Below are 12,212 nucleotides of genomic sequence, written 5' to 3' on the forward strand. Positions count from 1 at the left end.
GAAGCTTGAGTCCAAACTCGAGCAGAACAGTGTGAGAGATGTGTGGAAAGGAATGAAGAACATCGCTGGATTGAAGGGGAAGGACACACAGATACCTGGGGGCCGGGACAGAGCAAACCAGTTCAACCAGTTTTTCAACAGGTTCAGCTCACCTCCTGCTACTCCCATACCACCACCAGCCCCCCACACATCCACACTGCCCCAAGTTGTTCAATCCACCTACCGGCATTCTCCAGCACACCACCTCTCCTTCAGCCCCCCATCCACCCCCTCTCGTCCCCCATCTCCACTGCAGACAACAACACCTACCCCCAGCTAATGGTGACTACAGGCCAGGTTGAGAGACAGTTGGAGCGATTACACCAGGGGAAGGCTGCAGGACCCGATGGCATTACACCACGGATCTTGAAGACCTGCTTCATCCAGCTGGTCCCTGTACTGGCACACATGTACAACCTGAGCTTGAGGCTGGAGAGAGTCCCGCTGCCGTGGAAGACATCACATGTGGTTCCTGTTCCCAAGAAGCCAAGGCCAGCAGACCCAGAGGACTACAGACCAGTTGCTCTCACATCTCATGTGATGAAGGTCATGGAGAGACTGGTCCTGGCCCAGCTGAGGCCTTGGGTGAGGACGTTTCTAGACCCCCTGCAATTTGCCTACCAGCCCCACTTAGGAGTTGACGATGCCGTCATCTTCCTGCTGCAACGAGCACTGTCGCACCTGGATGGTGGAGGAGACACTGTGAGAATCACATTCTTTGATTTCTCCAGTGCCTTCAACACCATCCAGCCTCTGCTGCTGGGTGAGAAGCTGCGGAGGATGGGTGTCAACGACTCAGTGATCTCCTGGGTGACTGACTACTTGACAGGCAGGCCACAGTTTGTCCATCTGGGCAGTGTCCTGTCTGATGTGGTGGTCAGTGACGTAGGAGCTCCACTGGGAACTGTGCTTTCTCCCTTTCTCTTCACCTTGTACACCACTGACTTCCAGTACAACTCTGAGTCATGTCACCTACAGAAGTTTTCTGATGACTCAGCGGTTGTCGGGTGTATAGGGGATGGAGGGGAGGGGGAGTACAGGACACTGGTGGACAGCTTTGTGGAGTGGTCTGACCAGAATCACCTGAGGCTCAACATTAGTAAGACCAGAGAGATGGTGATTGACTTCAGAAGGAAGAAGATACCTTCACGGCCACTAAAGGTCAAAGGGGAAGTGGTGGTGGAGGAGGTGGAGGATTACAAATACCTGGGAGTTGTAATCAGCAACAGACTGGACTGGGCATCTAACACTGACGCTGTGTGCAAGAAGCGGATGAGCAGACTCTATTTTTTAAGGAAGCTGAGATCCTTCAATGTGTGCAGCAAAATGTTGGAGACCTTTTATCACAGTGTTGTTGCCGGTGCCATCTTCTTTGCTGCTGTGTGTTGGGGAAGCAGCATCAGAGCCAGCGACTCTAATAGACTGGACAAAATCATCAGGAAAGCTGGCTCTGTACTGGGACTAAGGCTGGAGTCCCTGGAAACTGTGGTGGAGAGGAGGACACTGAAGAAGGTTCTGTCTGTTATGGACAATAAACAGCACCCTCTCCACCACATAGTGGACAGACAGCGGAGCACCTTCTCACATAGGCTGCTCCAGCTCCGCTGTCGTAGGGACAGATACAGGAAATCCTTCCTGCCACATGCCATCTCACTGTACAATAAAAGCTAAATCATTGTTCTGCACTAATCAGTCCAATTTTGCACAACTGCATTGTGGCACACTTGCTGTACATATATTTACATATACATACTGTTTCTGCATTTTTGAATCTTTGCAAGGACTGCTCTAAGCTGCTTTTTATATTGACAGCATGTTATATTTTATTTTATTTTGTCTACAATTGCTACTCAGTGGTGATTGTTGTGTGTCTTGTCTCTATGCTGCTGTAACTGCGAAATAATTTCCCTGCTGGGATGAATAAAGTAATTCTATTCTGTTCTATTCTATTCTATAAGCCTGGCGGGCCACCAGGCTTTACTTCTGCCCCCGCCAGGATAAGATTTCTTATTTATTTAAGTTTTTTTTAAATGTTTGCATTTTTTAAGACTTTATAGTTGGTGTTCAGGTATTAATCTAACAATCTTTCATGTAACATATAATTATCAAGTGATATTTTCAAATTTCCTGTCAACTTGAAACATTTTTTAACTCAAAAACACGACGGGCCGCTGGATGAATGACTGACCCAACCACCAGACTTGGCCAGTTTTCTGGGGGAAAACTTGCTACTAAAGCCACTGTCATGAACAATAATTAATTTTGCACAAAATGCAGAACTCTTAACATAATAAACTGCTTTTTGCTCACTGAACGTGTGAATTTATGACTTAAATCCATTATTTTACACCTCTTTTATGTTACATGTTGGCATCTTATTGTTGTGCATTCAAAGACAAAACTTTAAATTTACAAAATATACAAAAAAATGTTAAATTGAATAGTAATAAACCTGTGATCCCCCCAAATCCAGATCAAAATTAAACAGTTTCAAATCCAACTTTAATGGCATTTAAAGGTTTTCCTATGTTTACTCCTTATTAAAGTGCACAAATCTGCATACGGATCACAAACGTTGCTGTAAAAGTATAATGGATGCACAATGAGCCGTACCGACTCACTCGTCGCTTCAACTTAAAGCTTGTTACCATGCCAACATCTCTTCAAGGACTAGTCTCTGAAGTCCATGGTGGCCAGTAAAGCTCTTTAAAGAGTCCTTCGATATCAAACAGTCAACAGTCTGACTTTTTTTCAGACTCTCTGCTGCATTCGACTACTTTCCTCATGTGCAGCACTTTGAAACTATTAGTCTGTCTCACTTTTTCATTTCTGTTTTCGTAACTATGTTGCCTACTGCAATGAATGTCACTTACATCACTCTTGACGGTCACTTAGAGATTGAAAAATACAGATATGTCTATTTTGTCTTCATGTTTACAAGTTATGTTCTGATCCTGTCCAGCAATTCCACAGTGTTTTGCCTGATTGTGATCCACAGAAACCTCCATGAGCCCATGTATGTTTTCATTGCTGCTCTGCTGATGAACTCCATGCTTTTCAGCACCGTGGTCTACCCGAAGCTTTTGATCGACTTTATATCTGAAAAACAGATCATAGCTTATGTAGCTTGTATCTTTCAGGGTTTTTTATTCTATTCATTAAGTGGTTCTGAATTTTTACTGTTGGCTGCAATGGCTTATGACAGATATGTGTCCATATGTAAACCTCTGCAATATCCAACCATTATGAGAAAAAGAAAAGTGGCTGTTCTCCTCGTTTTATCTTGGTTCGTTCCTGCCTGCCATGTGGCTGTGACCACTGTTCTGTTTGCTCATTCGAATCTCTGTAGCTTTACTTTGAAAGGCATTTTTTGCAACAATTCAGTGAATTATCTTTTCTGCGTGGCTTCAAGAGCGATAGTGATCTACGGCTTAGTGGTTCTATTCAACATCAGCCTTCTTCCGATGTTTTTCATCCTCTTCACTTACACAATGATACTGATAGTGGCCTGTAGGAGCGGTGGGGATGTGAAGAAAAAAGCAGCACAGACGTGTTTACCTCACCTGCTGGTTTTAATCAACTACTCCTGTTTGCTCACTTGTGACATGATTATTGTTAGGTTACAATCTGATACTTCAACAACTGTACGTTTCATAATGACATTGCAGATAATAATGTATAATCCTCTTTTTAATCCAGTCATATATGGACTGAAAGTGGGAGAAATTTATAAACACCTGAAGCGGTTGCTCTGTCACACCAGAAGAAAGTGACAGCTTGTTTAAACTTCGGTCGTTTTTGTCTTTTTTCTGTCCCTGGAAAGAATTATTTTTGAAAACTTTTTAATTATTAGAGGTAAACGTGGAATTTGGTCAGTTTTGTGTGTTTCTCACATTCATTTACCTTATCTACAATAATGATAGTCTTAACTAGTTTTCCTCAGGCTTGTTTTAAAGCCTGTGTAATTTAAGACAGGATGTACTACTGTTATTATTAATTATATTTTCTTTTCATAATAAATGGTTATTCTGTGAAGCTAAAGAAGGTCCTTGTGCCTATGTGTGTTTTTACAAAAATATACATTCAAAATGCTGCGCAGATCTTCGTTAATAAAGCTTGTCACTGACGTGATCTTATTTATCAATGTTTTATGAAAGGTTTAGTTGTATATTTACTGCCAAAACTAAATATTAAACATTTTGTATTTATCCAGCTCTGGAAAACATGAAGAGCACACTGCACTGACCCCCATTGAAAACCTCCTGGTTCTTCCACCAAATATTGATTTCTGAGTTAAAACATTAATGTTGTTTTTTTCTATATGAATATGAACTTGTTTTCTTTAAATTATTTGAGGTCTGGAATCACTGCATCTTTGTCTTTATTTTGACCATTTCTCATTTTCTGCCAATAAACTAAATATTTGTTTGGAATTTCAGAGAAATGTTGTCAGTAGTTCATAGAGTAAAAAACAATGTTCATTTTACTCAAACATAATCTTATAAAAAGTAAAATCAGAGAAACTGATCATTTTAAGTGGCCTCTTATTTTTACCAAACAACATTCATGTTACTTTGTTTTAAAATGATTATTTTAACTGTAAATACATTTTTAATGAGAGTTTGTTTTAAGAACAGTACACAGTAAACTAGTTTGTGCATAAATGTAAAATGGAGGTTACCGTATTTTCTGCACTATAAGGCCTTCAATTTTCTCACGAGCCTAAAAACCTTCAATTTTCTCAAAAGCCAAAAGTGCGCCTTATAATCCGGTGCGCCTTATATATGGACCAATATTGAGCCACAACAGGTCTCACAGCTACAGTAAGCAGCCACCGACTTCATTTTCCCCCGTAGAAGAAGAAGCGCGTGGTGCATGCTGGGTTTTGTGTAAAGACCCCAAAATGGCTCCTATTAAGAGACACGCTTACGACGCAGAGTTTAAGCTCAAGGCGATCAGTCAGTCAGCAGAACACGGGAACAGAGCAGCAGAGAGAGAATTTAACATGAACCAATCAATGGTGCAGAAGTGGATATATTGTGATTTAACTAACGTTTGATTTACCGTAACAGTATCAGACTGTTTTTTACGTGTTTATTGAATCGAGGAAAAGTTCCCCTCCACTACATGTTATACTTTGCTGTTGTTAAAAGATAAACTGTGTCACAAAAATACCACGTCACTGACTTTACCTCGGGGAAAATAATAAAACAGCTGTTTATTTATTTTAGGAATGAACAGAGTTTTCAGAACACTGGTTTGTAATTTATTAATAAAGTTTGACTGACCTATCTGATGGATGCATAACGTAACCCCAGCCTCTACTGTAGCGTCTATTCTATGCGCCTTATAATGCGGAAAATACGGTACTGGTGTGGTTTTTTTTTACGATGTTTTCAAATTAGACTCTTAACCAGAATGAAATGCTTTTGTATTTTGTCACAGCAACAAGCATCAGTCTTGATTAATACAATACAACATCTATAGCTATCTGTGTATTTCCATCTGTTAAACATAAGTTTGAATACAAAGTGATTACCTATCCAGGGTTTCCCCCAGAGTATTATAAGCCTGGCGGGCCACCAGGCTTTACTTCTGCCCCCGCCAGGATAAGATTTCTTATTTGTTTAAGTTTTTTTTAAATGTTTGCATTTTTTAAGACATTATAATTGGTGTTCAGGTATTAATCTAACAATGTTTCATGTAACATATAATTATCAAGTGATATTTTCAAATTTCCTGTCAACTTGAAACATTTTTTAACTCAAAAACACGACGGGCCGCTGGATGAATGACTGACCCAACCACCAGACTTGGCCAGTTTTCTGGGGGAAAACTTGCTACTAAAGCCACTGTCATGAACAATCTGTTAATTTTGCACAAAATGCAGAACTCTTAACATATTAAACTGATTTTTGATCACTGAACGTGTGAATTTATGACTTAAATCCATTATTTTACACCTCTTTTGTTACTTGTTGGCATCTTATTGTTGTGCATTGAAAGACAAAACTTTAAATTTACAAAATATACAAAAAAATGTTAAATTGAATAGTAATAAACCTGTGATCCCCCCAAATCCAGATCAAAATTAAACAGTTTCAAATCCAACTTTAATGGCATTTAAAGGTTTTCCTATGTTTACTCCTTATTAAAGTGCACAAATCTGCATACGGATCACAAACGTTGCTGTAAAAGTATAATGGATGCACAATGAGCCGTACCGACTCACTCGTCGCTTCAACTTAAAGCTTGTTACCATGCCAACATCTCTTCAAGGACTAGTCTCTGAAGTCCATGGTGGCCAGTAAAGCTCTTTAAAGAGTCCTTCGATATCAAACAGTCAACAGTCTGACTTTTTTTCAGACTCTCTGCTGCATTCGACTACTTTCCTCATGTGCAGCACTTTGAAACTATTAGTCTGTCTCACTTTTTCATTTCTGTTTTCGTAACTACGTTGCCTACTGCAATGAATGTCACTTACATCACTCTTGACGGTCACTTAGAGATTGAAAAATACAGATATGTCTATTTTGTCTTCATGTTTACAAGTTATGTTCTGATCCTGTCCAGCAATTCCACAGTGTTTTGCCTGATTGTGATCCACAGAAACCTCCATGAGCCCATGTATGTTTTCATTGCTGCTCTGCTGATGAACTCCATGCTTTTCAGCACCGTGGTCTACCCGAAGCTTTTGATCGACTTTATATCTGAAAAACAGATCATAGCTTATGTAGCTTGTATCTTTCAGATGTTTTTGTTCTATTCATTAAGCGGCTCTGAATTCTTACTGTTGGCTGCAATGGCTTATGACAGATATGTGTCCATATGTAAACCTCTGCAATATCCAACCATTATGAGAAAAAGAAAAGTGACTGTTCTCCTTGTTTTATCTTGGCTCGTGCCTGCCTGCCATCTTGTTGTGCCGGCCGTTGGATATTCCCAGTTAAAACTCTGCAGCTTTACTTTGAAAGGCATTTACTGCAACAGCTCAGTGAATTATAACTTCTGTGTGACTTCAAGAGTGCTTTATATTTATGGTCTAGTGATTCTGTTCAATTTCAGCCTTCTTCCAATGGTTTTCATACTGTTCACTTACACAGTGATCATCATAGTGGCCTGTAGGAGCGGTGGGGATGTGAGGAAAAAAGCAGCACAGACGTGTTTACCTCACCTGCTGGTTTTATTAAACTATTCCTGTTTGCTCACTTACGACGTGATTATTGTCAGACTGAAGTCTGAGATTTCAAAGACTGTAAGTTTTGTGATGACGCTGCAAATAATAATGTACAGTCCTCTTTTTAACCCAGTCGTATATGGACTGAAAATGAAAGAAATTTACAAACACCTGAAGCGGTTGCTCTGTCACGCCAGAGGATAATAATAGCGGCTTTAAGCTTTCATCGTTTTTGCCTTTCGATGGGAGGCTTTAGTTTTGACTCCCACACTGTCTAACTGATCATTTCTGTCTTTTTAAAATCTGTGGGTAACGTTTACTGTCAAAGAGTACCAGTGTCTCTCTGATTCATCGGAAAGCTTCTTATGTTCCTGCTAGTCGTTCTCTCTCTAGTTTTATTTCAAAGCCGGAGACAAAACGTGGCACCATGAAGACGGCATCTGTAGCAGCTCAAATGGACGTTCTAGCTGAGGAATAGAAACTTTCATTGTTTCACATTTTACATTGTGTGGAAATACAAAATGAGTGACGTGATTTCTCTTCTATGAAGGTAGAAAAATAACGTTCAGCCTCTTGTGCTTTTGCTGTTTTGTCTTTTATCTTAAAAACATTTTTAAAACGTTTCAAATATTTTAATTAAGGCCCATCCTTGTGTAGATTTTATCTTAGAATATTTTACAAAAGGTACTGTTTAATAGCCCTGCGACAGACTGGCGACCTGTCCAGGGTGACCCCGCCTCTCGCCCGGAACGTAGCTGGAGATAGGCAGCAGCAATCCTCCCGACCCCATTAGGGACAAGGGTGAACAGAAAATGGATGGATGGATGGATGGATACTGTTTAATATTTGTTTCCAAAACAAAACTACTACTAGAAGATGTGTTCTTCTCATTTTGACAGAAATATTTGCTGCACATATTAACGGCTTTGTTGAAAGCGTGCTGCCTAATTTTATTGTAAAAGAGCTTTTTCTTCTTAACAATAAAACATCTCACAAAATTTGTCATGTTCCCTGAACTTTTTCACATTTTGAATGGACTCAGACCAACACAAGGCCTGCGTCGGTCATCAGGAGCGTTTTCAGACTGAAATCTATCAGAGGGGGGAAAAGTCTTTCTCTTTATTTTTGAGGTATAATAACATATTTTATAGAAAGTAATGATGTATGTAAGATATGACTGTATTGCAATTAAAATACTGACACCTTGGTTAAAGCTGCAGTAAGTAACCCTCATAAAAAAAAATGCTTTTTGCAATTTGTGTTTTCAAGATTTTCTTCCATCCAGCTGAAACAATCTTCTCTATTAAAACGATAAACAATCCACTGCATATAGGCACACTCACTGCAGAAAGCTCCACCATGTTGACATTATTTTTTTTAATTTTCTGCAGAACAGCTAATCAATCCAGTAAAATAATGGGAGAAACTACTTGTAATCTGGGTTTAACTGTTTGGACGTCACTGATTGCACTCACTATATTTGAAAGAATGATCAAAGGAGAAATGTACAGGGAGCATCCACTGTAAAATTGCCCAGAATAAGATTCTTTTTTTTTACAAAAATTACATTACATTTCAATCATCTGATATTTTATATTGAGTGGTAGTGTATTTTTGTTGTGAAGAAGTTTAATTTAACATGATACTATGTGCTGTGAGAGCTACACCATCTAGACTAGCTCCTTCAGACTAGCCAGCAGCAATTAGCAAACACCTGACAGAACTGAGCAACTGCTGAGCTCATTATAGGAGCTACTTCTCAGTGCTACACTGGTAAAATGTTTTTAAAGGGATAACAGAGGAGACACAAGCTCAATCTCAAGGCATTAAATTACATAGTTAAATTTCTTTTAAGTCATTTTTCATTTCACATTTTTCTGATAATTGAAGGTAACATAGCTACTTGATTGTGCTATAAAATGGCACTTTGTGCCTGGAAAACAAGTAATACTGCCCCTTAAAGAAGAAATGAATAAAAGCTGTTTAAGTCTTTTGATGCTTTCTTCACGTCTGATCAGAAAGCAGCAGGTCAAACAAGCCAGATTCTGCAGCATCCACCAACATATAACCACTGCACTTGTTTTTATTGTTTGGTAAAACTGATTTAATTCTCCCTCATATTTACAGTTTCAGTGGAAACCAAAATGGATTTAAGTTGGGTAGAGATATGTAGTAAGCATGTGTTAGTGTGGTTGCATATGAGACTCAGCATGAAGGAATATTAACCCTTTAGGTATAAACAGCACAACAGCAACTGCTACTTTGTGAAATATCATTTTTTACTGCGTGAAACAATTTCACAGACCTGAATCATTGTTCCTCAGTAATACGTTTTCACACTTCTACACACCTGGAGTTGTTGGCGTGCCAACAGCTCCACTTGGAATAGACTGAAATCCATAGTGGTTAAAGGAGCGACTTTAAATAGGTGATCTTACTGTGTTTCCTTTCAGAGCGTACAGGGGAACGGTGACCTGCACAAGAACCAGACACCAGAAGAATTGTTTTGTTTCTCATGAGCAACATTTTAGACATTAAACTTGTCTCATTTTCTTATTTCTGTCTGCTTTTAATCATCTTGCTTGCTGATTGTAACATGAATGTAACATACATTAATCTCAGTGGCTATGTGGAGTTGGAAAATTATCGCTATGTTTATTTCTCCATCATGGTCATAGCTTATATTTTGATCCTGTCCAGCAACTTTACAGTCGTTTGTCTGGTTGTGATTCACAAGAGCCTCCATGAGCCCATGTATATCTTTATTGCTGCTTTGTTGATCAACTCCATTCTTTTCAGTTCTTCTATCTACCCGAAGCTTTTGATTGACTTCTTATCAGAGAAGCAGATTGTGTCTTACGAGGCTTGTCTCATTCAGGCATTTACATTTTACACTCTAAGCTGTTCAGAATACTTGCTGCTAGCAGCCATGGCTTTTGACAGATTTGTGTCAATAAGTAGACCTCTGCAATATCATATGATCACGAGAAAAAGAACAGTGAGTGTTTTCCTTGTTCTAGCTTGGTTTGTACCTGCTTGTCACATCGTTGTGCCCTTCATTGGAAATGCCAATTCCAAGCTCTGCAGCTTCACTTTGAGAGGCATTTTCTGCAACAATTCAGTGCATTATCTTTTCTGTGTGGCTCCAAGAGCTTTGCTGACGTACGGCCTAGTTGCTCTGTTCAACATTGCTGTTTTTCCCATGGTTTTCATATTGTTCACTTACACAGTTATACTGATAGTGGCCTATAGAAGCTGTGGGGATGTGAGGAAAAAAGCAGCACAGACGTGTTTACCTCACCTGCTGGTGTTAATCAACTACTCCTCTTTGTTTGCTTATGACATGATTATTGTGAGACTGGAATCTGACATTTCAAAGGCTGTACGGTTTGTGATGACGATGTGTATAATAATGTGCAGTCCTCTTTTTAATCCAGTCATTTACGGACTGAAAATGAAAGAAATCTATAAACACCTGAGAAGGTTGTTCTCCCAAACGAGGGGAAAGTGACTGTTTGTTTTAAGGTTTTGGCATTTTTTGCCTCCTCTTTTTTAAGCCCTATATATTACATTGTTATATGTCAATATTACCTATCTTTGGTGTGATTCTCAGATTTGTTTAATGAGCACAGCAATGCTATTCATATCAATAAAGCTATAGAAAGTTTGTTTATTTTATATAATGTTTTGGCCTTTCATTGTAAATACATTTTTAATTGTTCTATATATCTCAATTATTAATGCATGCCTTTGGTGGTGTTGTATATAGGAATGTCTTTGGGCTAAAATAAGTGAAAAGATAAATTCTCAAAATCTCTTCTTTGTGTAGCTTATTTTAAATATTACTTCTTAAAATACGCCATGAAAAATATTACGTGGAATTGTTGACGTTTACATTTAGCGTGCTCCAGGGGGCGCCACTGCTTCCGGTGATTCAGCAGATTTGGGTTTTTTCCTGACGACGTCAGAACTTCCGCTCGATATGACTTGCGTTGATCTCGGCTTTGTTTTTTTGAAATCGCCAAAACACATTAATTATGACTGAACCGTTCAGGCCCTTCTTATAAAAAATGTTATTTGCTGTATTTTCCATTTTTTCCTCCATTTCCAGCGGTCTTTTCTCCTTCTTTGTTACCTGAGGTAAGAGGCCACACCAACATTAGCCGTTAGCTTGACTGGCCGCTCTATAGAGCTTTGGAACTGACGTCACTGTGTGTCCCGTTTACGTCTCGCGCAAGTCGCTCGGCGCCATCTTTTGAGGCCAAAGACCAAAACAAACTTTATTCCGGCGTTTTCATAGTGTAACCGACCGCATCGAGGTTGTTTTCAAGTTAGATATTGGATTTTCGCGCTCCGCGGAGTAGGTGGCCTTTAGCTCAAGGTTGATCCGATTTATGAACGCTAATTCCGGCCAGCTGTTCCCTACCGCTACCATAAAGCCTTGGAGGTTCACGTTGAGACCGTAAATTTCCGACCCAAACACTCCTGTAAATAAATGCCTTGTGACCAACTGATACAAAAAAGTGATAAGTCATGCTATTACACGAGACACATTATCCTCTATTAAAATTTTAAGTCATATTCAACATTTAAAATAATTTTAATACTAAATGTTTTCTTCAATAGCTTCCAAACCGTGTGCCCAATTAACTCAAAATCAGTGTGAAATTGTTCTTTTAGACTGTATAGATGAAGCACACTCATCTTTATTACATTTTGACCCATTTTAAATTTTTTTATTTTATGTTTTTAAAAAAATTAGTAAAATGTTAAATGTTTATAGATGGGCTCTTTCATCTGGTTTGATTGTTTACATTAAATGTTTACTGCAAAATGTCTGATTATATAATTGTTTACTTTAATCACATAAAATGTTTATTTAAAAATATAATATTTCATTACATGTATGTTTATTACCTGAAATATTTTAAATATTAACTTTTTACTTAAAATGTGATTCATTTCATCACCTGTTTACATGCAACTTGAAGAGCTT

General features: G+C 38.8%; 3 protein-coding genes across 3 annotated transcripts; all 3 read left to right on the forward strand.

Moving 5' to 3' along the window:
* Positions 1-2,870: 2,870 nt before the first annotated feature.
* On the forward strand, positions 2,871-3,812 carry LOC114148926 (olfactory receptor 11A1-like). Its single transcript, XM_028024437.1, has one exon. The coding sequence runs from the start codon at positions 2,883-2,885 to the stop codon at positions 3,810-3,812; it is 930 nt and encodes a 309-aa protein (XP_027880238.1). The 5' UTR covers positions 2,871-2,882.
* Positions 3,813-6,299: 2,487 nt separating this feature from the next.
* Positions 6,300-7,420, forward strand: LOC114148927 (olfactory receptor 11A1-like). The gene is made up of 2 exons (XM_028024438.1): positions 6,300-6,346; positions 6,406-7,420. Exons 1-2 carry the CDS (start codon positions 6,300-6,302, stop codon positions 7,418-7,420), a joined length of 1,062 nt encoding a protein of 353 aa, XP_027880239.1.
* A 2,392-nt stretch (positions 7,421-9,812) lies between these two features.
* Positions 9,813-10,727, forward strand: LOC114148664 (olfactory receptor 52E2-like). The gene has a single exon (XM_028024078.1). It carries the CDS (start codon positions 9,813-9,815, stop codon positions 10,725-10,727), a length of 915 nt encoding a protein of 304 aa, XP_027879879.1.
* The last annotated feature ends 1,485 nt before the right edge of the window (positions 10,728-12,212 follow it).

The sequence above is a fragment of the Xiphophorus couchianus genome, chromosome 7 (assembly GCF_001444195.1).
Source record: "Xiphophorus couchianus chromosome 7, X_couchianus-1.0, whole genome shotgun sequence".
Taxonomy (NCBI): domain Eukaryota; kingdom Metazoa; phylum Chordata; class Actinopteri; order Cyprinodontiformes; family Poeciliidae; genus Xiphophorus; species Xiphophorus couchianus.

Coding starts and splice junctions, on each gene's coding strand:
- LOC114148926 (XM_028024437.1), top strand. CDS start 2,883: ATGTTGCCTACTGCAATGAATGTCACTTACATCACTCTTGACGGTCAC.
- LOC114148927 (XM_028024438.1), top strand. CDS start 6,300: ATGCCAACATCTCTTCAAGGACTAGTCTCTGAAGTCCATGGTGGCCA. Junction 6,347..6,405: donor TCTGAAGTCCATGGTGGCCA/GTAAAGCTCTTT, acceptor ACTTTTTTTCAG/ACTCTCTGCTGCATTCGACT.
- LOC114148664 (XM_028024078.1), top strand. CDS start 9,813: ATGAATGTAACATACATTAATCTCAGTGGCTATGTGGAGTTGGAAAAT.